This window comes from Ostrinia furnacalis, unplaced genomic scaffold (genome assembly GCF_004193835.3).
Source record: "Ostrinia furnacalis isolate ACB-3 unplaced genomic scaffold, ASM419383v2 OfSCF2491, whole genome shotgun sequence".
In the NCBI taxonomy this organism is placed as follows: Eukaryota; Metazoa; Arthropoda; class Insecta; order Lepidoptera; family Crambidae; genus Ostrinia; species Ostrinia furnacalis.
Genome location: NW_021132730.1, coordinates 1,268,746 through 1,294,898, shown reverse-complemented (window position 1 = coordinate 1,294,898; position 26,153 = coordinate 1,268,746). Strand labels below are relative to the sequence as shown.

Sequence of the window (26,153 nt, the reverse complement as noted above, 5' to 3'; positions counted from 1 at the left end):
ATCTTTCATTCGTACATTACCAGGACTTATATTTTTTTAAATATTATTAGTAATCAATTTGTTATTGCACAAATTACTAATAGTCCCGTTAGCCCCTCGTACTAAGCTAAATATGCTTGTGTCACGAGTGAGCTCACCACAATAGTCGAGCGGCGGCGGGGACCGAACCCGCGTTCCCCGGATCACGAGTCGGCCAGTCCGACCCCTTCACCGTTCGGCTATCGTGGCTTCATATAAAAATATCGTTTCACGCAAAAATAAACTTTATTACCAACAGGTGAAGGGCGAGTTCCAAGGCAAAGCGCCCAGCAACGTGAAAGCCGAAGGCCTTAAGCCGGGCGCCATCTATGAGCTCAACGACGACGACGAACTTCTCTACGGCGGCGACCAGACGCCCGCTTCTATGGCCAGTGTAAGTAGGAACATAAATATTCTAAAGCCCGGTCCGTGAGCACGTAGAATTCTTTCAGCCAAGTGACATAAAGTGCCCACCAAAGGCCTTCCCTAAGGATTTCCACAAATGGATCACAACGACCGATTTCCAATTTTTACGTCATACACCTCCCGAGAGAGGAGACTAATGCCCGTTTTCACCATCAATCCCTAATTTTTAAGTGACCCCTATGAAAACAAAATTCATATTATGTGTTGTGGAAGGCATAAAAGTACCTAAATCCTTACGAAGTCAACTTGCTATAATATCTATGGGGACGTAGAACTAAAGCCTGGCGTCTATGGTCAGCGTAAGTACACACACCCGTCTTCTAAAGCCCGGTCTGTGAGCACGTAGAATTTTGTCCAATGACCCCAAGCTACCCATCCTTATCGCTATCGCTAAATTTTACCTTCTTATGAGGCCCATAGTAAGCGACCACGTCTCAGCTCCGTAAACCATCACTGGCAACACACACTGGTCAAAGACTTTTGTCTTGAGACTGCGGTATTTCGGACGTGAGAATATCGCGAAGCTTCCCGAACGCTGCCCAGTAATAGTAACNCCACCCCGCCCACGCCCACACCGACGCCGCCCACGCCCACACCGCCCACGCCGCCCCCTACTAATTCTGAAAGAATTGATAGCTCTATTGGTTCTGAAACTTTTCGTTACCCTACGACAGTGTTTCTTAAACCTTTTTTGTCCACTTAGGATATCGAGCACAATTTTAAGAAGCTGCCTCATAAAAAAGCAGCAATAAATTTCGATTACAAGACTTGGTGACATTTATTTATGATTCTTAAATGGTCCATAAGTTAGGCTACGGACACCCCTCGCGGACACTCCGACGGCCAAAGGTAAAGAAACACTGCCTTACAATATGGCCTAATTTTGCGCGAGGATTCCTCTTTTATTCGTTCATAAGAGTAAAGGGCTATGTGAAGACGCATTAATTTGTTTCTTTAGACATTATAGATAAATAGTTAATGATCGATAACTTTTAAAAAAAATAAAACCGACTTCAAATGCGTGAACACAAAAAAAAACTAAAAATTAAAAATATTGCGTATAAAAAAGTTCAACCCCAATTTTCCACCCTTGGGGGTGAAATATTTTCTTCAAATTCGCATGAAACCACCCTTTTGATAATACCTATTCAACAAAAAAATAATCGTTCAAATTGATTTATAATCGGCGGAGATATTGCGTATAAAAAAGTTCATCCCCAATTTTCCACCCTTGGGGGTTGTTTTTTCTATTATTAAATTTAAATGGGACCACCCTTGAGGTATTACCTATACGCCGAAAAAAGATTTGTTCAAATCGGTTCATAATTGGCGGAGTTATCGCGTAACAAACATAGAAAAAAAAAAAATTGCAACAACTATAATTTATTATCCAAGCTCTAAATAATCGCTACTACGAGTAACTGATCATAAAATGTTTTTCCAATCGCTCAAGCTCCCGAGGATCTACCGATAGGTCGGGTGACGTAATCTTGAAATTCTTTTAGCCGGCGCGGAAATTCCGGAAGGTCGGGTGACGCCACGCCTCTTTGAACCGTGTTAACTTTGGCAGTTATATTCTATATTTATTCGATTCTAAAATATATTCCCAAAAATTTTGAAATTTGTTTTAATTTGTATCACTTGGATATGATTTGTATTGGAAAGTGCTGTGAGTGTGACGCTTGAACGGAAGGAAGTCAACCTAACCTAACCAACTGCGTATTATTTTCTAAACTGCGTATTTCTATACTGTGTAGCCGCGAGAGCTCTTTGGCGCGCTGTCTTCGGCGAAGTATTGCGCGCGCAGATTTTGACAGCGCGAAATACCTACTTTAGCAGAAATACCAAGCCTTAAGCCTGCAGCGCCCACAAGGGAGCGTTATCGCCCACTTTGGGAAAGACTGGACTAGACTATAGCCAGTAGCCTTATTCACGTAGCAAAACTTCAACGACAACAAAACACTGAGTTGCGATCCTATCGAGTAATCGTTCTATCAAAATGACCCTTGTGTTGTGTCAGCGAGATCTTGACTGTCAAAATACGTGAATTAGGCCACTGGTTCATAACGTAATGAATCGAGCCATACCTTACTACTAGATTTTTACTAGCCCTTTGGACTTGTTCTGTAAGCTTACATGTGTTTTGCATCAATAATAACGAGTAAGCGCAAGAATAGTGAGGTACACCTCTAACTGGATTTAGTTTTTCCATATGATCTAAGTTGTCAAAATCTTGTTGACAGACAAAAACAGTTGTCGTTACTTGCCTCATTTTAGACGAAGCGTTTGTACAAGGTCGATTATTAATCTAAGATTTAAATAATTTTAATCACTTTTATGACTTATAATCCTATTTCATCCCCCCACAGATAATGTTAGCAGAACAGTCCAAGAATCCAGGCGTTCCTCGCCGCATCTCGCGCTGGTGGAAGAAACATCTAGTGGAGGTCAAGCCTACGTACTGGCTGTTCGTGATCCGACGCAACGGGAACTTAGAGTTATACTCACTGCCGGAGATGAGACTGAGCTTTTTGGTCAGAGACGCTTGCGCGGGACATAGGGTGAGATGTTTGGCTTGATTTAAAACTTCTAGAAACTTCTTTTGATTTAGAACAGGCGTCTTTTGGGAAAGCTCCATCTTAGGTTGCATTTTTACATTGTATAATTGTACCTACTCAAATGCAAGCAATTAATTTGCCCCGTGACATTGTACCTACTCAAAAGCAAGCAATGAGGGCTATCGTTTTTGCTTAACAGTTGGCACCCCTGGCGATGACAGGACCTTACTCTACAGTGGTGCCATCTTGATGAGTGCAAATGCGATAGTCCTTCTACCACTTTAGCGCTCACCAGTTGGTGCCACTGTCTTCGCTACTAGCAAGTGACAGGACCTTACTCTACAGTGGCGCTAACTGGTAAGCGCTAAAAAGATAGCCCTCATTAGTTTGTTTGCGCGAGACATACGGTGAGTTTAAAGTTTCTGAAATAATAATTACGTACTAGTAAGTGAGTCAATGCCTGGCGTTTGACGTAACGTCAAACGTTAACGAGACTTCAGATGTGCTTCGGACTTGTATACTCTGTCACGTCATATGTCACCCCTCCCGTGTCAATCCCATACCTCAGGCACTGACACTAATCAGATGTGCTTTGCGCATCTATCTATATCTAAATTGGAAGTTTGGCGATTCACGTGCGTACCTTCAACTATCTTACTTCGATTCACTTCGGCCATTACAACAGATTCTGATTAGCTGAGGTATTTCGATATCTTGCCATTTACATTATTACTGTTTCTTCCAGATCCTAGCAGACAGCCTAGAATCAGTCCCAGTCATGCCGAACCCAGCGGAAGACGAGCAACTCAACTCTTCGCATCACAACGCGTCAGTGGACCGACTGCGAGAACTACTGGTGGTTGGGCTCGGGAACAAAGGCTCGCGAGTGCTGATGCTGATGCGCTGCGATAACACGCTGATGGTCTACCAGGTACGTGAGTCGTATGTGATACGTGTGAGTCGTATGTGATACGTGTGACTCGCATGTGATACATGTGAGTCGCATGTGATACATGTGAGTCGTATGTGATACATGTGAGTCGTATGTGATACATGTGAGTCGTATGTGATACACGTGAGTCGTATCACATCGCCTCAGTGGACCGATTACGAGAACTACTGGTGGTTGGGCTCGGGAACAAAGGATCTCGAGTGCTGATTCTAATGCGCTGCGATAACACGCTGATGGTCTACCAGGTACGTGAGTCGTATGTGATACATGTGAGTCGCATGTGATACATGTGAGTCGTATGTGATACATGTGAGTCGCATGTGATACATGTGAGTCGCATGTGATACACGTTAGTCGTATGTGATACATGTGTGTCGCATGTGATACATGTGAGTCGAATGTGATACATGTGAGTCGCATGTGATACATGTGAGTCGCATGTGACACACGTGAGTAAAATCACAACGCCTCAGTGGACCGACTACGAGAACTACTGGTGGTTGGGCTCGGGAACAAAGGCTCGCGAGTGCTGATGCTAATGCGCTGCGATAACACGCTGATGGTCTACCAGGTACGTGAGTCGTATGTGATACACGTGAGTCGTATGTGATACATGTGAGTCGTATGTGATACACGTGAGTCGTATGTGATACATGTGAGTCGTATGTGATACATGTGAGTCGTATGTGATACATGTGAGTCGCATGTGATACATTTGAGTCGCATGTGATACATGTGAGTCGCATGTGATACATGTGAGTCGTATGTGATGCTTGTGAGTCGTATGTGATACATGTGAGTCGCATGTGATACACGTGAGTCGTATCACAACGCGTCAGTGGACCGATTGCGAGAACTACTGGTGGTTGGGCTCGGGAACAAAGGCTCCCGTGTTCTGATGCTGATGCGCTGCGATAACACGCTGATGGTCTACCAGGTACGTGAATCATACGCAGGGATGTTATGGATATCTGTAACCATAACCGAAACTATCGGATATTCGAAATAAAAAAATATCCGTAACCGTAACCAAATCCGATTAAAAGTTTCGGATAGTTTCGGATAAAGGCGGAGTTTAAATCTTAATGATTTTAATATTTGTTACATATTAAAATCATTAAGATTAAGCATCTTGCTAAGTATTTGAATATTACCATTTTAAAATTCTAATATCCGTAACCGAAATTATCTGAAACTTTCGGTTATGATTCGATTTCGAATCCGAAATTATTTACTATCCGTAACCGTAACCGAAACCGGTATAATATCATTCTAATATCCGTAACCGTATCCATAACGGAAACTTCATATCCATAAAACTCAGTAAAACTCATTTATTTCTGTAAGTAGGCTTTAAAAAAGCACTTTTACACGTCCCAGTATTAACCCTACCACTGCTTCAGGACAATAAATGGGCCAGTGCTGAGAAGAAGCAGCGCAAGAAACTCAGACACTATATAACATCCCTGATCATATGTGATACTTGTGACTGTGAGTCGTATGTGATCCATGGGTAAAGTACTGGTGTATCCCGTATTGGGGATGGCACATGGGACATTAGAAAAGTTTGGGTTTTTTTAACTCATATTATACAAGAGCAGTCCTCGTGAATTATACAGGGTGTTAGGTAAATGGGTATGTGAGCCGACACTAGACCATGATAACATAGTCATATAAATGGTATGGTGAAGTCAGAAATTTGATATCATCATTTTAATTTTTTTATTTTCATACAAAATAAATTTTGTAAAATCCGATTTGTATGAAAATTAAAATAATTAAAATGTAGATATCAATTTTCTGACTTCACCATACCATTTATATGAGCATGTTAACATGGGCTAGTGTCGGCTCATATACCCATTTACCTAACACCCTGTATATGATTTATCACTGAAATAAGAATCGCACTTTTTAACCATCAATTTCACAAAGGTTTAAATAGGTATAATGATATGAGTACATTCGAATAACGTTCGTATTCACAAACATTACGGGACTATTCCCACCTCTCGTTCCCACCACTGCAACTCCTTTGTAGCCAGGATCTACAGCTTGACCGCCACAAAAACCCAACCAATGAAGGTCAAGTTTGTCCCGGGGGAAAGTTAAACTGTCATTGGACCCGCAACGAAATTAATCAGAAGAACATAGGAGGAGTTCGAAATTAAGGTTCGACTTCCCTCCATTGCAAAGCGGATGACAGGTGACAAACAAAGGTTTAAAACCTTTAAGAAAATATTATGCACCACGGACAATAAATTAAATTAGGGGGCCTATCTTATTGGCATATCTTATATTCACAAACATTACTATGAGATCTCATAGTGCGCGTGGACGCACAGAGCAACCAATCACAGAGCTCTAATCAACGCTGTGCGTTCGATTTGCTGCTTCACTTAAGCGAGTATCGTTTGTGAATACGGGCGTAAGAGTATGTTCCAAAGTGAAAGCAAATCTTTGCAGGTATACAACTCTCATTAATCCCTACTTTTTTTGTGAGCTTTCAAATCGACGTGACATCTTTTCCACCACAGTCTTGTTAAATAACTTGTTAAACTGTATCTTCATGGCATAAAGTTCACATATCATTGCAGGCTTACAAATACCCCCGAGGCAACTTAAAGATGCGTTTCTCCCGAATGAACGTGAGCTTTCCATTCGGTTACGCGGGCGGCGATCCGGCGCCCGCTGACTCGTACGAAGGCACCTTCCTAAGGGAACACGTGAGGCAGATGCGGTACTTTGGTGAGTGAACTTGAGTATTTACAGGTTGTCCCAAAATTAGCACGTCACACTGACACTGGAAGTAGCTGGGCTGGGCTTAAATGTACCGAACAAGCAAAAGTTTTGCGCCGACCCTCATGCCACTTCTGAAAATTCGGGTACGAAGTTTGCTACATCTTTTCAACCTGCAAATCTCCCTAGTTTGGATTTTAATTTGTCAACTTAAAATTATACAAAACTATACAAAAAAATAGGCCGTGGAAAGTGCTCCTATGAATTTTAGTGGACCACTCACTACGTACTACATTGTCAATATAAATCTGGGCAAAATACCGTTAAGCTCACTGCGGCACTGACGAGGGCCAGAACTTTACAATGGCGCCATCTTAATGCACGCTTCAGCACTCACTAGTTGGCACTACTATTGTCATGGAGGTTTAACGCTTACCTCAAGTCAGTGCCTGAGATATGTGAGCGGCAGAGGAGGGATGATATTGACATTTATAACGTGACACTCTCCCGTGCCGCTTCCATACTTGAGGCACTAACTGAATTAAGCGTTAAGGCAATTATCACACTGCACCGCGCTGCGCCGCGGTCCGCGTGGCGTCATATAATGAATCCCGCGCGCAAACGCGTTGTCAGTGTGTTGTGCCGCGCGTGTTTTCTATACAAAATGAGGTACTTGCATATTGCAATCTGTCGTCCCGCGTACCGCGTCGGAGCGCGGTGCAGTGTGATAATCGCCTAAATCTATAGCGAGTGACAGGATTTTACAGTGGCGCCAACTGGTAAGCGCAAATACGATAGCCCTCATTTACAAAGCAATTTTACTGTCACAGGCAACGTAGGAGCAGAGTAAATACAAATTTGTATTTACTCTGGTAGGAGGCTTCTTATTAACAAAGACTTGTTATTGTGTCACAGGAAACGTGGGCGGTTACAACGGGGTATTCATCTGCGGGCCCACGCCCTACGTGCTGCTACTGACGGCCCGCGGGGAGATCCGGCTGCACCCGCTGGCGGCCTCAGACACCACCGTCGTCGCCTTCGCTTCGTTCAACAACACCAACTGTCCGCAGGGCTTCCTGTACTTTACTGCCGATGTGAGTCGCTGCTGTATCTTAAGACAATGACAGGACGCGCGACCGATGACAGGACGCGCTAACAGTGACAGGACGCGCTAACAGTGACAGGACGCGCGACCAATGACAGGACGCGGGCCCACGCCCTACGTGCTGCTACTGACGGCCCGCGGGGAGATCCGGCTGCACCCGCTGGCGGCCTCAGACACCACCGTCGTCGCCTTCGCTTCGTTCAACAACACCAACTGTCCGCAGGGCTTCCTGTACTTTACTGCCGATGTGAGTCGCTGCTGTATCTTAAGACAATGACAGGACGCGCGACCGATGACAGGACGCGCTAACAGTGACAGGACGCGCTAACAGTGACAGGACGCGCTAACAGTGACAGGACGCGCGACCAATGACAGGACGCGCGACCAATGACAGGACATGCGACCAATAACAGGACGAGCGACAAATGACAGGACGAGCTACCTATGACGGGACGCGCGACCGATGACAGTATTCGATGATGTGAGTCTTCATCATCGACGTCCACTGCTGAACATAGATATGTTATTCTGATTAATTTTGTTGCGGGTCCAATGACAGTTGAACTTTCTCCCGCGACAAGCTTCCTTTTTATTGGCGGTCAAGCTGTAGGTTCTGGCTACACAGGAGTTGCAGCGATGGGAACGAGAGGAACATAGACCATAGACCAATGATAGGCTTCCCCCGATGATTTCCAAATTGTTTGATTTGATAGTTTTTTTATTTATTTATTTATTTGGAAACTCAACAGCTTGGTCGACAATTTACATGTTACAGAGTAGTACATTATATAACTCTAGCCAATTACAGAGTCTCACAGCTAATTTAAGTGTGTAGGATTTTGAACGTCATGTGGCAAAAATCAAAAACTGACAACCCAGTATTGATAGTAGTGCCCTCCTGAAAATGTCATGGCTGAAACGGTTCAATGTTATTATGTGTGTGTCAGTAAAGTTTTTATCTATCTACTAGCGGCCGCCCGCGACTTCATACGCGTGGATCCCGTTTTACCCCCTTAGTGGTGGAATTCAGTAAAATCCATTCTTAGTGAGCACCTACGTTCTAAAAGGAACCTCCATGCATGCCTCCTGCACTTGTAGTTTCTGAGATTTCGTGATGAGTGAATCAGTCAATCAGTGACCTTTCGCTTTTATAGATGTAGATTCATCCAGTCTCATGTAAAATGTTTCTTTCCCCAGTCGGAGCTCCGCATCTGCGCTCTACCCACCCACCTATCCTACGACGCTCCCTGGCCAGTGCGGAAAGTCCCCATCCGAATGACGCCGCACTTCGTGACGTACCACATGGAGTCCAAGACTTATTGCCTGGTCGCGTCTACGTCACACCCCACGCAGACTTACTACAAGTTTAATGGGGAAGATAAGGAGAAGTCTAATGAGAATAAGGGAGACAGGTGAGCTTTATACTCCAGCTTTCGCCAGCGCTATCGTTTTTATACAGTTGTAATCACTAGCGATTGACATGACACTACTCTACAATGGCGCCATCTTTGTAAGTACAAATGCGATAGTCCTACCGCTTCAGCGCTCACCATTTTACGCGATTGTCTTTCGTCACTGTCACCGTGACCTTACTCTATAGTAGCGCCAAATGTTAAGCGCTGAAACGATAGCCCTCGTAATCATATTATGACGCCGCACTTCGTGACGTAGTACAACATGGAGTCCAAGACCTACTGCCTGGTCGCGTCTACGTCACACCCCACGCAGACTTACTACAAGTTCAACGGGGAAGATAAGGAGAAGTCTAATGAGAATAAAGGGGACAGGTGAGCTTTATATTACAGCCATCGTTTTTTTTACTTAACGGTTGGCACCACTAGACATGACCCTACTCTACATTTGTGACATCCAGATGAATGCAAATGTGAGCCTACCATTTCAGTGCTATCCAGTTGGCGCCACTGTCTTCTGTCACTGTCACAGTGACCTTACTCTACAGTGGCGCCATCTTGGTAAGTAGAAATGCAATAATCCTACCGCTTAAGCGCTCACCAGTTGGCGCCACTGTTCTCTATAAATGTCACAGTGACCTTACTCTACAATGGCGCCATTTTGGTGAGTATAAATGCGAGTCCTCTTAGCGCTTCAGCGCTACCAGTTGGCGCCACTGTCTTCGCCATTAGCAAGTGACCTTACTCAACAGAGGCGCTAACTGGTGATCACTAATACGATAGCCCTCATTATCATATGACGCTGCACTTCGTGACATACCACATGGAGTCCAAGACCTACTGCCTGGTCGCGTCTACGTCACACCCCACGCAGACTTACTACAAGTTTAATGGCGAGGATAAAGAAAAATCCAATGAGAATAAGGGAGACAGGAGAGCTTTGTATTACAGCCATCGTTTTTTTACTTAACGGTTGGCACCACTAGACATGACCCTACTCTACATTTGTGACATCCAGATGAGTGCAAATGTGATCCTACCGTTTCAGTGCTATCCAGTTGGCGCCACTGTCTTCTGCCACTGTCACAGTGACCTAACTCTACAGTGGCGCCATCTTGGTAAGTAGAAATGCAATAGTTCAGCGCTCGTCAGTTGGCAACACTATATTCTGTCACTGTCACACCTTACTCTACAGTGGCGCCATCCTAGTGAGTGCAAATTCGATAGTATAATACCGCTTCAGCGCTCATCAGTTGGTGCCATTGTCTTCGTCACTAGCAAGTAACTTTACTGTTCAGTCACGCCAACTGGTGAACACTAAAACGATAGCCCTCATTATCACATGACGCCGCACTTCGTGACGTACCACATGGAGTCCAAGACCTACTGCCTGGTCGCGTCTACGTCACACCCCACGCAGACTTACTACAAGTTCAACGGGGAAGATAAAGAAAAGTCCAATGAGAATAAGGGAGACAGGTGAGCTTTATGTTACAGCCTTTGCCCGCTGCTTCGTCTTTGTTTAATAGGGCTATCGTGTTTAGGATTTCGTAGTCCTGACAAGGCGCCACTAATTAGCGATTGACATGACCCTACTCTACAGTGAGTGAGTGTAAATGCGACAGCCCTCATACCGCTTCAGCGCTCATCAGTTGGCGCCACTGTCATCGCCACTAGCAAGTGACAGTGACGTCTACAGTAGCCTGGCCACTGTGGAGAGAATAAGGCAAATTCTTCATTTACTTCTGGTAAATTAAAGACTGACGAACTGCAGCAGGAAGGTTCTGGAGTGGAGGCCGTAATCCGTATCGTAAAATGCAGCGCAGACGAGTGGATGTCCAAGGTGGACCAACGACCTCATAAAGGTAGCAGGAAGGTGTTGGATACAGGCCGCTACCAACCAGTCAATATGGAAATCCAATTCTTCTTCTTATTCGTTACGCTCTTGAAATCTAATTGGGAGAGGCCTATGTTCAGCAGTGGACGTCCTATGGCTGAAAACGGTGATGACGACTCTTGACTCAGCACTTGCCAAATGTTGGTCTCGAACCGCTGGTGGGGCAAAAAAAGAATGAGACATATAAAGGCTCCTTGTCTATACAAATAAAGATAATTTTGATTGTGATGATGATAACTAATGTGTATTTATCCTCAGATTCCCGTACCCGCTTCAAGAGCGGTTCTCCGTGGCGCTGTTCTCTCCGGTATCCTGGGAGCTGATCCCCAACACGCGCATCGAGCTGGACGACTGGGAGCACGTCACCTGCCTCAAGAACGTGGCGCTGTCCTACGAGGGCACCAGGTAATAGCCTTATCAGGGCTCTAGGTAACCGTCTCAGAAGGACACCAGGTATCCATCTCAGAAGGACTCCAGGTAACCGTCTGACTAGGGCACCAGGTATCCATCTTAGAAGGACACCAGGTATCCACATCAGAAGGACACCAGGTATCCAACTCAGAAGGACACCAGGTATCCATCTCAGAAGGACACCAGGTAACCGTCTGACTAGGGCACCAGGTATCCATCTTAGAACGACACCAGGTAACCATCTCAGCAGGACACCAGGTAACCGTCTCACCAGGGCACCAGGTAACGCTTTAAGAGCGGTTCTCCGTGGCGCTGTTCTCTCCGGTCTCCTGGGAGCTGATCCCCAACACGCGCATCGAGCTGGACGACTGGGAGCACGTCACCTGCCTCAAGAACGTGGCGCTGTCCTACGAGGGCACCAGGTAATAGCCTTATCAGGGTTCTAGGTAACCGTCTCAGAAGGACACCAGGTAACCGTCTCACCTGGATACCAGATAACTGTCGCACTAGGGCACCAGGTATCCATCTTAGAGGGCACCAGGTATCCATCTCAGAAAGACACCAGGTAACTGTCTCAGAAGGACACCAGGTATCCAACTCAGAAGGACACCAGGTAACCGTCTCACTTGGGCACCAGGTATCCATCTCAGAAGGACAACAGGTATCCACCTCAGAAGGACACCAGGTATCCACCTCAGAAGGACACCAGGTATCCATTTCAGAAGAACACCAGGTATCCAACTCAGAAGGACACCAGGTATCCAACTTAGAAGGACAACATGTATCCACCTCAGAAGGGCACCAGGTATCCGCCTCAGAAGGACACCAGGTAAATGTCCCAGAAGGACACCAGGTATCCACCTCAGAAGGACAACAGGTATCTACCTCAGAAGGACAACAGGTATCCACCTCAGAAGGACACCAGGTAACCGTCTCAGAAGGACACCAGGTAACCGTCTCAGAAGAACACCAGGTATCCATCTCAGAAAGACAACAGGTAACCGTCTCACCAGGGCACCAGGTAACGCTTCAAGAGCGATTCTCTGTAGCGCTGTTCTCTCCGGTCTCATGGGAGCTGATCCCGAATACGCGCATCGAGCTTGACGACTGGGAGCACGTCACCTGCCTCAAGAACGTGGCGCTGTCCTACGAGGGCACCAGGTAACAGCCTTATCAGGGTTCTAGGTAACCGTCGCACTAGGGCACCAGGTATCCATCTTAGAGGACACCAGGTATCTAACTCAGGAGGACACCAGGTATCCATCTCAGAAGGACACCAGGTATCCAACTCAGAAGGACACCAGGTATCCATCTTAGAGGACACCAGGTATCTAACTCAGGAGGACACCAGGTATCCATCTCAGAATAATAAATAAAAATAAATAAAATAAAATCTTTTTATTTACTTTTACAAGCAGGTATTTACATTAATCTGAGGCTGGGGCCTACCTAGTAAGTATATGGATATACCTGTGGCAGGAGGCCCCGCTCTTCTTACACTGGTTACGATAATTTAAGTACATAGGTAATCTTTAACACTAGTATGCAAAATAAAATCATCTTTTTAGATTTCAGTAGAAGTTTTTTACAGAAGCAAATTCTTACAATTTTTAAATATTTAAATAACGGTCGATTCTCACTGTTTGTAANGTGTGTGTGTGTGTGTGCGTGTGTGTGTGTGTGCGTGTGTGTGTGTGTGTGAGAGAGAGAGAGAGAGTGTGTGTGTGAGTTTGTGTGCGATGGGTAGCCCTACGATTTTAATCTTGGGATCGGTTTTTAAAGACCACTACTCAAAACACGGTTAGGTTCGAATAAAAGCCTACAGTACAGGCCTTGAAAGAAGGTCTTCTAAGTCATGGTAGCCAAAAGATGCAAGTCCCTTTATCAGGATTTTTTCACATTCAAAGTATTGCAATTTATAAATATTAAGTCTTTTATGCAATCTATTGTATACAAAAGTAGACTGAACATAAAATTGCCGTCTGGCAAATTCAGTTTTACAAGTCGGAATAGGTATCACATTGTTTTGTCTTCTACCAGTCATCAAGTCGGGTTTGTATGTCATGGTTTTATGTACTTTAAGTGTTGATGCTAGGACATATAGTTTTCTAACCGACATTATGTTATAGGTTTCGTATAATTCGTCTGTGGGAAATTTGTACGGTTTAAAAAACATCGTCTTTAGTAAGCATCTTTGTGCTCTCTCTACCTCGAGGAATTTAGATTTTGTGGCACCTCCCCAGATAGCTATGCAATATATCATGACAGATTGGGCCAAAGCTATGTAGATGCTGTAGAGAAGATTTTGAGAAGTGACGTGCCTCAGTTTTTTGAAGATCCACACAAGTTTTCTTATTCTATCATCAATATGATCTATTTGATGATGCCAAGATAGCCGTTGGTCGAGAGTTACCCCGAGGTACTTAGTGAAGTTTACACATTTGATTGCAGCACAACCGCAGGATTTGGTGTTGCTGTAGTCGCAGTAGTGAATTTTTAGTTCGTAGTTAATAGATGGTTGTGTTCGTTTATTAATAGCAAAGCAAATATAGTTGGTCTTAGCAATATTTAGGGTTAAGAGAGCAGATTTGAGCCAGTTAGAGATCTTAAAGAGTCCTTTCTCCGCTATATCAAACACAGAGTTCCAGGAGGAGCCTCCAAATACGATGGCCGTGTCATCCGCGTAGGAAAAAATACGACCACCCTCAATATTAAGGTTTGTCAAGTCATTTAGATATATTAGAAATAGAGTGGGGCCCAGTACGCTACCCTGTGGTACTCCGTACTCAGTGGTTGTAGCGTTACTTAAATAACCGTCTATCCTAACACACTGCGATCTGTCCCGAAGATAGTCTGTTAGTAGGTTTAATGGAGTACCCCGAATGCCAATGTTTTCAATTTTTTCTAGGAGTACGGGTATGGCCACTGTGTCAAAGGCCTTTTTTAGGTCTAAGAAGACCGTTAGACACTTAGTTCCTTGATCTAAATATTTAGTGACCAGAGAAGACAAATCCATGACCGCATCTTCGGTGGATTTCCCCTTACGGAAGCCAAATTGGGAGGTGGAAATGATTTTGAAATTTTCAAGGTAGTTAATGATTCGAGCATTAATAAGTCTTTCGATTATTTTTGAGATAGCCGGCAGGACAGAAATAGGTCTGTAGTTATTAAGGTCGCTTTTGTTACCGCCTTTGTAGACTGGTGTGACGATGGATTTTTTTAGAACAGTGGGAAAGATACCTTTCTCAAAGCAGAGGTTTGCTAAATGGCAGATGATGGGAACAACAATGGGTCTGACCATTTNTTGATGAAGACAAAATTGAGGAAAATGATCTGTTTCTGAGTTAATTTATGTAACGTGTAATTCATTTTTTTTTTCTGTTTCTGAGTTAATTTATGTAACGGTTTCCTCGGGATAAAGGAAGTAGTCGAAGCATGTAGTGTAGAAGTTGGCATGTTTTCTGTAATAGCAGATGCTATTGCAAATACAGATGTATTTGACGTTGTTTTTCCACTAGGTTCAGTAATTGAACCAACATTTTCCTCAATTTTGTCTTCATCAATAACTAGTTGCCAGACCCAGTTAATTGGAGATTCAAGGCAATCACTGTTTCTTCTTTAAAATTAGGGAAGAGATAGATGACAGTTTGTCCATCGTCCATTAAGATTAGTACAAAAATTCCGGCAAACTTTTTTTAACTTAACACTGTTTTCTTCTGACAAATGTACCATTTTCTGCTAAAGGTGATTATAAAGTTCCTCACTGTCCATGAAAGGTTTTAAGGTATTTCTTAAGACTACGAACAAATCTATATTATTCACAATAGCTTCCATTGTAATTACATGTTAAAAACCGCATTTAAAGTTGAATGTTTTTGGTGACGTTACACAGCCCAAACTAAATTTAAAACAAATAAACAATCCTTCTGTTTTTTACCCCCACCCCTGACCATTATCTGCTTATTCGCAAAACACGTTATTTACGAGGTATGAGTAACTTCATTGTTGTTTTAAAGACATGTGCTGATAGGAAAGAAAGGGTTTAACAGATTCTGAGAATAGATAACAATGTCGCCTAACGATAAAATCACTTTCTAGTACCGTAATCGAAGCTTTTTCTAAAAAAAAGAACTAAAATACAATTACAAGAAGAGTCAATTTTATTTTTTTGCGGAATCGTTTAACGGGCTAAGTTGCGGTTTGGAGCAGCTGGAAATAGCTTAGAATATTAATAAATAATGCAGTTATACCGACCTAGGTTGTTTCAAGTCACGATCTAGCAGGTCTTCGGAGAAAATTAGCACTTTATGTCTCGTTTCATACAAAAAAAACACAAATTATTTTTTTTAAGCTAAAGTATCAGGTTTAGAGAAAAATGTAATATGACATGTCGTGATGAGTGAGCAAAGGACTATCGATTGGCAATTTTTAAAATTCGATTTTCCGGAAAAAATCCCTATGTCCACTTTAATGCCATTTTGATCCACCGTGCGATGTGGCCTACTTTTGGGCGAGGATTCCTCCTTTATTCGTTTAATTAAAGTACCTACGAGGCTTGTTTAGAAGCAACTATTTATTTATTATCATAGATAGTTATCAGTATTCGTGATTGAAAAGTAACGGAACGCGTTTAACACCGTCAAAGTTACACTGCAAAGCCACTAATCAGCCAAGTGGCAAACGCAGTTTTGACATTTAGATTGCTTGTAAATTAAAATAAGTTAGACGACGCCTGTCTTACGCATTGATGAAAAATTTGACCGCAATATGTTCAAACGCCCAAATGACCAAGATCAATATAGCACGCCAGCAGTGACTACGGATTAAACCTATGTCTAGAACATTTTAGGCACATAGACTTTTTACAACAACCAGCATTTGACCAATAAAGTCGCCAGATGTCGCTATATGATATCAGGTAGTCATATTGACTTACTGATAGTTGTTGTTTATTGTAAATACAAACTACCAAAACCTATGAAAAACAGGATATTCCGTAACAGTTTTTCAATAGGTCTGACGCAGAATGTGCACTTCGCAAAATGCGCACTTTTCTATACAAATGTAAGGGCTCAAGAGTATATTTCTAAAAACATAGTATGGAAAAATGTGCATATTGTGAAGTGCACATTTTGCGTCAGACACCCAGTCAGTTAATTCGACTTCAAATATCAGTGACGGGCTAACAATTTAAGTTTTAAAGACACATCGCGACATCTCGATCTTGTACGTTAACAAGTTCGACGGTCACAACGGCTAGAGATGTGTCTATTCCATAAAGTTAATATTCTTTCGGAATAGAGCAACAACCACAAGCTGTCGACTGTGGATGACACTGGATATCATTTATGTATCAGTGTCAGGATCATTTCACTGTTTTGTACAATAAATCAATCACTGAACCAGTCACCACGTTTCTGAAGCGCTATTTCTCAAACATCCACGATTTTACTCACGTAAAATCTGAAAATATCTCAGAGTTCAAATTTTCAGCGTACCACTAAGTGCCTAGCTCTGAACTGTCAAATAGTGGAAAAAAAAACAGTTCTGTTTGACGTGACGGCGACGGCATCACGAATCTTTTTATCACAGTGTTGCTGCTAGTGACATCTCGCTCGCTCAGTTTTTTCCGCTAGGTATACAGGGTGGAAACGATAAGTGATCACACTCGATTATTTCTAAACTATACAAGATATCAATAAACTGGTTACTGATCCTGAAAGTGCTTCATGAGCTCTATCAAACTGTATTAATAATAGGTTACAGAATAAACTGGATCTATCCAAAAATTTAATGTTTCCTTCTTCCATACATTTTGTACTACCACATTCATGACACTCATCTCTTGACAATATTATAGTAAGTAAAGCCTAAAAAAAAACAATGTTTTCCATGAATAATTTAAAATAAGAATACAATTTACGAGTTTATTTTAAGAGTTTATCTATATATATAAAAATGAAACCCGTTTCGCGTTGTCACGGCATCACGTGTGAACGGCTGAACCGATTTCGATAATTCTTTTTTTTTAAATGTTTGTGGAAGTCCAAGGATGGTTCTTACGGAAAAAAATATTAAGAAAATCTCTACGCTAAGGCGGTACGAAGTTCGCCGGGTCAGCTAGTTATTAAATAAAAAATACACTTCTAATATTGTGTGTCTGGCATACATTTAGTATGGAAGCTGGAAACATTGAATTTTCAGATAGATCCAGTTTATTTTGTAACCTATTATTGGTACCGTTTGAAAGAGCTCATGAAGCACTTTCAGGATCAGTAACCAGTTTATTGATATCTTGTATAGTTTAGAAATAATCGAGTCAGATCACTTAACGTTTCCACCCTGTATTAACTTTATGGTCTAATCAGGATACACACACCTCATATCAGGCATGAAATGCACATCTCTAGTCAACTGCAACTCAACGCTATTATTGTGATTATTTTGGCTATGACAGCATTTGTGTCATCAAAGAGCAGGTCTTCAGTGACGTAGAAATGCCACCGCACTGTACTGCTGGTGTCGCGAAATAATAGCAATCATATTCATAGCTCATTATAGCCTCAGCCGAGCGCTGGTAACCCCGGCACAGCATGTGCATGTGGATTGAGTGATCCTTGCTTCAATCTTAACAAAAATCGAGGAAGTTTTACTTAAAATATGTTAAAACATTGCGATGAAGTTTAAAAATTTGTTAAACCTAAGATAAAAATGTTATGGCCAATAAATAGGAGCACTCATACCGCACGCTTTAAGAAAACGTCAACATGTTTATTTCAGAAAATAAAGCCTTTCCACTTCTTTTTATAGTATTGAAAAATTGTTAAGAATATGTTAAAACTATTAACAAATTCAGAAATTCCTTGCACGTCCCGTTCGAAAGTTATGACGATTATTTAGGATCACTCACACCGCACACGGGCCGTATGAGTGCTCTTCAAAATAATGACTTTTTATTAATAAATACGTTTTATTTCTGTTGGGAAATGTGTGCAAACTGACGAGCGAATTTGTTAAAGAATAAGTGTGACAAAACTTAAAAGCTGAAGGAATAAATTAACCTTTATTCTTTCCTCCAATATGCCGTGTGAGTGATCCTTACTTTTACCTCTATCTGCTCATATGTAGTTCGTAGGCAGACTGAGATAGTATCTAAAATTGTTAATTGTTTTTAACAATTATTTGGCATATATTTTGCTTTTATTAAGGTCATAATTTAAGAAATATCAGGCTTAGATGATTCCTAAAGGAAAATGTTGATTAGGGTACATATGATTTTTTATTTTGTGAGACTGTTCCGATTCGTCAGACGTGACAATGCAAAACCAATGCAATCTAATATGTAGTAGGTTTAGGGGCCTCCGCTAAAACTCGCGGGGGGCGTCCGTCGCCGCGGTCGGCAGTAGCGCGAGTTTTAGTGGTTTACCCCTACATCTTGAATGATAGAAATAAAGAAACATTACAATTGTTTATAGGATTGAATTCAAATTTGACTTGTAATATGAATTGAGAAAGATACTCACGGTTTTATTTAAATAAATTACAAATTTCTCAACAAAACTGTTTTTTTTGGTTGGACTATAAAATACGATAAAATAATATTATTAAATCTCACATGTAAACTTCTGATGAATCGAAACAGTCTCTCAAAATAAAAAATCATACGTACCCTAATCACCATTTTCCTTTAGGAATCATCTAAGCCTGATATTTCTTAAATTATGACCTTAATAAAAGCAAAATATATGCCAAATAATTGTTAAAAACAATTAACAATTTTAGATACTATCTCAGTCTGCCTACGAACTACATATGAGCAGATAGAGGTAAAAGTAAGGATCACTCACACGGCATATTGGAGGAAAGAATAAAGGTTAATTTCTTCCTTCAGCTTTTAAGTTTTGTCACACTTATTCTTTAACAAATTCGCTCGTCAGTTTGCACACATTTCCCAACAGAAATAAAACGTATTTATTAATAAAAAGTCATTATTTTGAAGAGCACTCATACGGCCCGTGTGCGGTGTGAGTGATCCTAAATAATCGTCATAACTTTGGAACGGGACGTGCAAGGAATTTCTGAATTTGTTAATAGTTTTAACATATTCTTAACAATTTTTCAATACTATAAAAAGAAGTGGAAAGGCTTTATTTTCTGAAATAAACATGTTGACGTTTTCTTAAAGCGTGCGGTATGAGTGCTCCTATTTATTGGCCATAACATTTTTATCTTAGGTTTAACAAATTTTTAAACTTCATCGCAATGTTTTAACATATTTTAAGTAAAACTTCCTCGATTTTTGTTAAGATTGAAGCAAGGATCACTCAATCCACATGCACATCGGCACAGCGTAGTAGGACTAATGAAAGTTATTTTATGTTACGTGTAATAAAAATTACGCAAAAGCATAAACCCCAGCTTGATTGGGTTGTATTTTAAGAAATTGATATATAGCTTATTATGAGATTTCCGTTTTGTAAATGTTGTTATTTTTTTATTCATTCTGTTATCGTGGGTCAACGGATCGAATAACATTACAGCACATTGCAAGAGCGTGCGCATTGCGCTCCATTCAACTATAGGTCTCTGGCACACAGCGGACGTGAGTGCGGTTTAGTGCGAGCACCGTTTAGGTTTCTACACAATTTGACAGCCGTCGCCTCGCACTAGGGTTCTCTATTAGTTTCAATACTAAAACAACTATTTATATTACACCTACTGGTTGTTTTATTCTCTTTTAACACCTAAACTATTCCGAAAGTGCTAATGAGAATCACTACAAACTAAACATTGTCTGAGTTGGCAGTTGGCACTGTCCTTTGAATCTCCTTGAATTTTATGTTTGTTAGCGTAACAATCGAATTATATTTGTTAGCTTGGTGTTTGTCAAAGATACCATAGCAAGTCGCAGTTATCAAGTGCTTTTAAGAACAAACAGACGTCACGTTTATTATTGGATATAAATTAGAGTCCTTAAATTTAAATTAAGACTAAATTGTAGTATTTACAGAGTTATTTACGTGATGCTTAAAGGTAGCTATTTACATAATGTACAACATGTTATCTGAAATCAAATGTTTTGATGATTTAGAAATGATGTGTTAGCTACCTGAGATAGTGCCCACTCCACTGAGTTTGCTGAGTAATGACGATGAGGAGCCGAACATTCCATTGCTCGTGAGACCTTGGGCTAAACTGCTGACATTTCTGTAACGCATACAATGAAAATGTCAAGAAAGCACACCATCATTAGAGGAAAAGTAATTCGAATACTGAAACAAGATAATAAAAACGTCATGCAAATATATAAATACTGTACAATATTAAAATGTAAATGTATAAAATTTTACATAGCGCTGGTATATAAAATATTTACAATATACAATGGCGCACACTCTGACCATAACACGCGCGCACATACGTAAACTCGTTTGCATAAAGTCAGCCGTTCGAGCTTTGTAAACTGCAGCCGAGAACCTGAATAAACTTTACCGAGTTTATTGTACTTACTGATCACAGAGCAGGACCAAAAGCAGTGGGAGTCGTTAAAAATAATTTATTTACCATTTACTTGTTTCCATAACGGTTGCGGTAAAACTACTTTGTGCCCGGTAATGCGAATCGCCGTGGCGTACATTTTGGGTCAATGAATATTGTACGTTCGTGCAACGAGTTTTAGACGTGCGCGCACGTTGTGGCGGCGTGCGCCGGGCGCCGGGCGGTGGTAGGCGCGGTAGCGGTGTGCACCTGTACTTGGCGGTCTCGGCGCCGGGCGCGGCGGAGACGGGGCGCAGGCCGACGGGCCCGAGCGCGGCGCCCAGCGGCGGCGACAGCGGCGAGGGCCCCCACTTGCGCGCGTACTCCTGCAGCGAGGACGCCGGCCCGCCGCCGCCGAACTCCAGCGAGTCGCGCCGCGCGCCGCCCGCGCCGCCTGCAACACGACATACCTCCGCGCTCCAAACTCCGCTCTGTGCACAGTGCACTCTGCCCGACCTGCGAGCCCCACGCTCTACGTACTCTCTACCTTCTGTACACGACCCTACGTCTTGTGACCGACTTGTGATGAGTCTATGTACAAAATTATAGAAGTACGGATAATATACACTACACATATACAAACAACTTGTCGCGTTGTGAGGAGGAAGATGCTTATACGTTAAATTATCTGGATTATGTAAATAATTGTGTATGATTTATCAATGAATTAATATGTATTTACTTTTGGTTTGAGAAATTCACAAATTAATTAATAAAATTATCTATTTTTTGATCCGATACGCCCCAAAACGTTAGTATTTTGTATGCAATCTACTCATGACAACTCATTAATAAGCACAAGGTCAAAGTGTTCGACGGTCAAACGCAGCATTTATTTATTAGTTATGAATAAATGTTAAGGTAAAGGTAATACATATTATTACGAAAGCAATCTTTAGAATGTTTTATAAACAGAGATTTTTTTTACAATCGACAACAGCAGTTATTTACGTAGACACTTTAATAAATAAATACAATCTATTTTTAACACTGTGTCATTTTGTTAATCGGAGTGTAGTGACACAAATAGGTACATGTCTCACTTATTAAAGTGATTGGTTTGAATTCTCAGTTCTAACTAAAGTTGTCCATTAAAAAGTAATTAGGTTGCAATTTATCTATCATATAAGTTTCTAAATATTTGATGAGCCACATATCTACCTCTCTGCATCGTCTTGGGAAGAAAAATATTAATCAAGATCCTTATTTTTTCCGTAACACTAGTAACTTAATTTAACGACATTATTTGGATTGTTTAGACTGTACTATCAAGAAATTATTATAACAAGTTGACCGTAAACAAGACGAGTGAATATGGGTAGTATGCTTATGTTATAGCCAAACTAGTCAATTGAAAAGTGGACACTATTTTTCGAAACATACAAATTCACAAGAAGGTTCTTGAAACTATACTGTTCTGTTCCTAAACTTTTATCCTATCCCTTGTTGTGTCCTAGTATGGTCTAATTCAATTGGTTCGTTTATACGCAGTACCTATATCAGAATCGCAATCCACATGTACATTTATGCAAAATTTGCGGTATTATTACCCTTAAATTAATTCTACCCCTGAAGAGCAAACCCCTTTAAACAAGATCCTTAAGATGTGAACATGCAGTTTATGTTTGTAATTGAACGAAGCGAGGTCTGCAACATAATGCATCAAATAAATATTTATACGCATGCTGCAGTTGTCAAAATGTTAAAACAACACGAGAATTTAAACTGTCTGCTATAAATATGAAATTCCTCATTAATAGACAGATAGAGCGCAATGGAAACATTCATAACTGATTGCACAATAACACTTAATATCACTTTTTTACAATAAATTAATGAAAACAAATAAAAGCAATACATCTTCAGAGCAGACAGCTTATTAAGTCCGTAATACAAAGAAACGCTCTACAACTCGAGTTGGTGTAATCTTTGCTTGACATTGCATTAAGGTTTGAACTTCGTTCTGCAGAACGCACCATAGACGTTTGATGGAATTACTCTATCCATATTTAACGTTATCCGTAGGTATATGCGATTGGTAAAGGTAGTAAGAATCTATGTGGAACTAACCTCGTACAATCAATTAGTAGATATATCCGTATTTTTCTCCAATGGATAACAACGAAAACCCAAATGTTTGCTGCAATGGATAGCAATCGCAACCTATTTCATCAAATATTTGCATTGGCTCGCTGTAGAACCACAGATTTTTAACGTATAGGCATCTTGTACACACATCGACGTGAATGTAATAAGGAGCTTTGTAATATAGTTTTGAAAATATCTCGGTAAGTTTTAAATAGAATATGAATGTTGTAAAATATATACATATGTAAATATTAATAAAAAATCTGTAACTACATTATTCGAACATAGTAATGATTATAAAATGAGTTGTTAACGGTAAAAAACAAGCAATACGAGTAAAAACATAGCTATCTTTAATTTATGCATCGTACGACTGTATACCAAAACATCATGCGAATACTGACTGGTCATGGAAAAATACTATAAATCAATCTACATTATTATTATAGGTAAGTTAAATACTATTTGTTTTCACTTCATACTCAATACTGCTTTTAATTGCATTAATTGATTTAAGCTCTCCATTCATGCATATCGGTTATTCCTTAGTTTTTGTTAATTGACAATACTAACACTAACACATTTATACATCAATGAATTAACTCCCACAACTCACTACTTACAAATAATTATTTTATAGCGCATGTTTTGATTGTAACGACAGTATTAACTTAAAAGCAATGTAAGGTCTGTGCAATTATGATATCTCAGGTCCGATAGTAATTCAAATTAAGTTTTCTTTTGGTTATGGTCATTGGGACTTGCTAGCAAAATATTAGGAGTTAAATAAAATGCAAAATACACTGGCGATCAAAAAATCTGGACACTAAATAATTTTCCACACAAAGTTAAGACATTTCTTGACTAACGAATCTGCCACTAGCTCAATAAATCTAAAATCGTTTTTCATATCGTTTTCAAGCCTGATTAACTAACAAATTAACGACTATGACGACATTACAAAAATTTACAGCAATAACTAATGGACTTTCTCTACATTTTTATGCAACTCATCTATGAGCTCGTGGCCACACTAATAAAATAATACTTTAATTTTCTTTTAAGCTCTATATGAGAAAGTCCTAATATTGTGCGCAAATTTTGTGTGTATGAAAGATTTGTGCCACTTCATAAATAATACCGGCTTAATTTTAAAAACTATATGATTACAAAATGTCTTACGTATTTTTAGTAAGACAAAGAATGTCAGATAAATTAAAGGGAAAGTTATAAGGTGCCTTGATTAATTTTACGGCTAGTGCTAGTTGTGGCGTGATGTGATGTGATGTGACACGCACGTCTTAATATTTGTTATTTCCTTAAAATTTAAACGTACATTTGTGAAATGTCTTTGTACATGTTCCTGTAAATCAAAAGCAACCAAATATGTCGTTGGGCAGTAATGAGACCGCATGAATGGTTATTATAATGTCAGTGAGTGAGCGTGCAGCAACGTGCGGGCACGGTAGGGTTGCTCACCAGGCTGCGGCTGCTGCGGCTGCGGCTGCGCGGCGGTGGGCGGCGCGGCGGAGGCGGCGGGGTGCGCGGGCGCGGGCTGGTACTGGCGCGGCGCCAGCACGCCGCCCGGCGACACCAGCCGCAGCGGCGTGCCGTTGCGCCCGCCCATCACCAGCGAGCCGGGGTCGTAGTACGGAATCACGTATTGTCCCTGTCCGTTCACCTGCTGCTCGCCCTGCTGGGGCGTCAGCGGCCTTCTCGGCTGTTGCGCTTGTTGCTGCGCCGGCTGCGCCACCAGCCCGGGGTACACGCCCCACGGAGCCGCCACGCCATAGTACGGCGGCACTCCCGCTATCAACGCACTGACGTAGGGCGCGCCCTCTTGGCCGGCATTAATAACATACGGAGCCTGGGTGAAGGCCTGTTGCGCGGCCAACTGTTGTTGTAATTGGAACTGTTGTTGTTGCTGTTGTTGTAATAGTTGTAATTGTGCTGCCGCTGCTTGACCGCCTGCGGCCGCGGCCTGCTGTGACCGGAATAATTGCTGTAACAAAGAAAATATACCATTAAATACCTATGAAGGCCTACATTTTCACACTATAATAATTACATATAATGTTCGCGACTTAATTTGTAGGTTTAGCCTTCTATCAAGTCTCAAATCATATAACATCTCTATATCTAATCCTGCCACTTGATAATAAAATAATGTATCAAATCCTGGAATACATAAAATCCCCTTTTCTATCTCTATGAAATAGCCTTAGTAACTATTTGACGGTATAATAAAGTTATGGCTCTACAAAAACCCAGTATCAGTTTTTGTAGAGCGAGTGTGCAACACATCTATGTATAAGAAGAAAGTTTTACGAACAGATTCAATTCCGAGTTGTATAGCGTTTTAATTAATAGCGGAATGTATCGTTTATTGTTTTTCAACTGGCGGTAGCGGACACGACACGAGGCGCTCGAGGGTTCCTCGTGGCCGCTAATTAACGCAATCGTTTAAAAAGTTAATAACAAGCCGCGCGTGCTGTCCGCAGCATCTGCCGCTGCCGGCAACATGCTTACTGTTTTATCGTTCATCTTATTACTTCACAAGCATCGGATAAATTCAGTTATTCGTGCGGGTGAAAACATTATAATAAAGAGGCGATGCATTACGTTACGTATTTCACGTCGCATTTCTAAATATCTTTATGCGTACGTAACTTCAACTACCTCACAGACAGTAAGGCCTACCCGATTTGTCTGGCAAACAAAAATATTAAACATGTGTAGATATCAAAACATCGAGCGCGTATTACATAATAGTGTCCAAAATACTTTTGTTTCGGACGCAAGTATTTTGAATGAAGTGAATCAGTGTAAGCGTATGGTGTGTGATGTCATTAGTAACGCGCGGACTCTATCTACCTGTTGAAATTGGTTGGCGCTGGTCCAGGGCGGGAGTGTGCGCGAGATCTGTAAACATCATGAACACGCCACACATGAGCACGGTTCGTGCCGCCGCGTCTATTGCTACCACCTGCGCTGCGCCGCACCGTCCTAA

General features: G+C 41.4%; 2 protein-coding genes across 9 annotated transcripts in view; one reads left to right on the top strand and one right to left on the bottom strand.

Moving 5' to 3' along the window:
* Window positions 1–12,683, top strand: part of CPSF1 (cleavage and polyadenylation specificity factor subunit 1) — a 32,502-nt gene extending 19,819 nt beyond the window's left edge. The window contains exons 15-24 of the mRNA XM_028308674.1: window positions 278–412; window positions 2,814–3,005; window positions 3,748–3,933; window positions 6,552–6,702; window positions 7,609–7,787; window positions 8,996–9,210; window positions 11,366–11,512; window positions 11,601–11,704; window positions 11,814–11,940; window positions 12,050–12,683. Of these exons, the coding sequence (XP_028164475.1) occupies window positions 278–412; window positions 2,814–3,005; window positions 3,748–3,933; window positions 6,552–6,702; window positions 7,609–7,787; window positions 8,996–9,210; window positions 11,366–11,512; window positions 11,601–11,704; window positions 11,814–11,940; window positions 12,050–12,683 (2,070 nt within the window). The remainder of the gene's footprint in view (window positions 1–277; window positions 413–2,813; window positions 3,006–3,747; window positions 3,934–6,551; window positions 6,703–7,608; window positions 7,788–8,995; window positions 9,211–11,365; window positions 11,513–11,600; window positions 11,705–11,813; window positions 11,941–12,049) is intronic.
* A 9,097-nt stretch (window positions 12,684–21,780) lies between these two features.
* pum (pumilio) overlaps window positions 21,781–26,153 on the bottom strand; it is a 68,805-nt gene continuing 64,432 nt past the window's right edge. For all 8 annotated transcript variants that reach the window (XM_028308690.1, XM_028308693.1, XM_028308691.1 and 5 more), the window contains one exon: window positions 21,781–25,145. In XM_028308690.1, coding sequence (XP_028164491.1) covers window positions 24,567–25,145 — 579 coding nt within the window. In that variant the 3' untranslated portion in view covers window positions 21,781–24,566. The remainder of the gene's footprint in view (window positions 25,146–26,153) is intronic.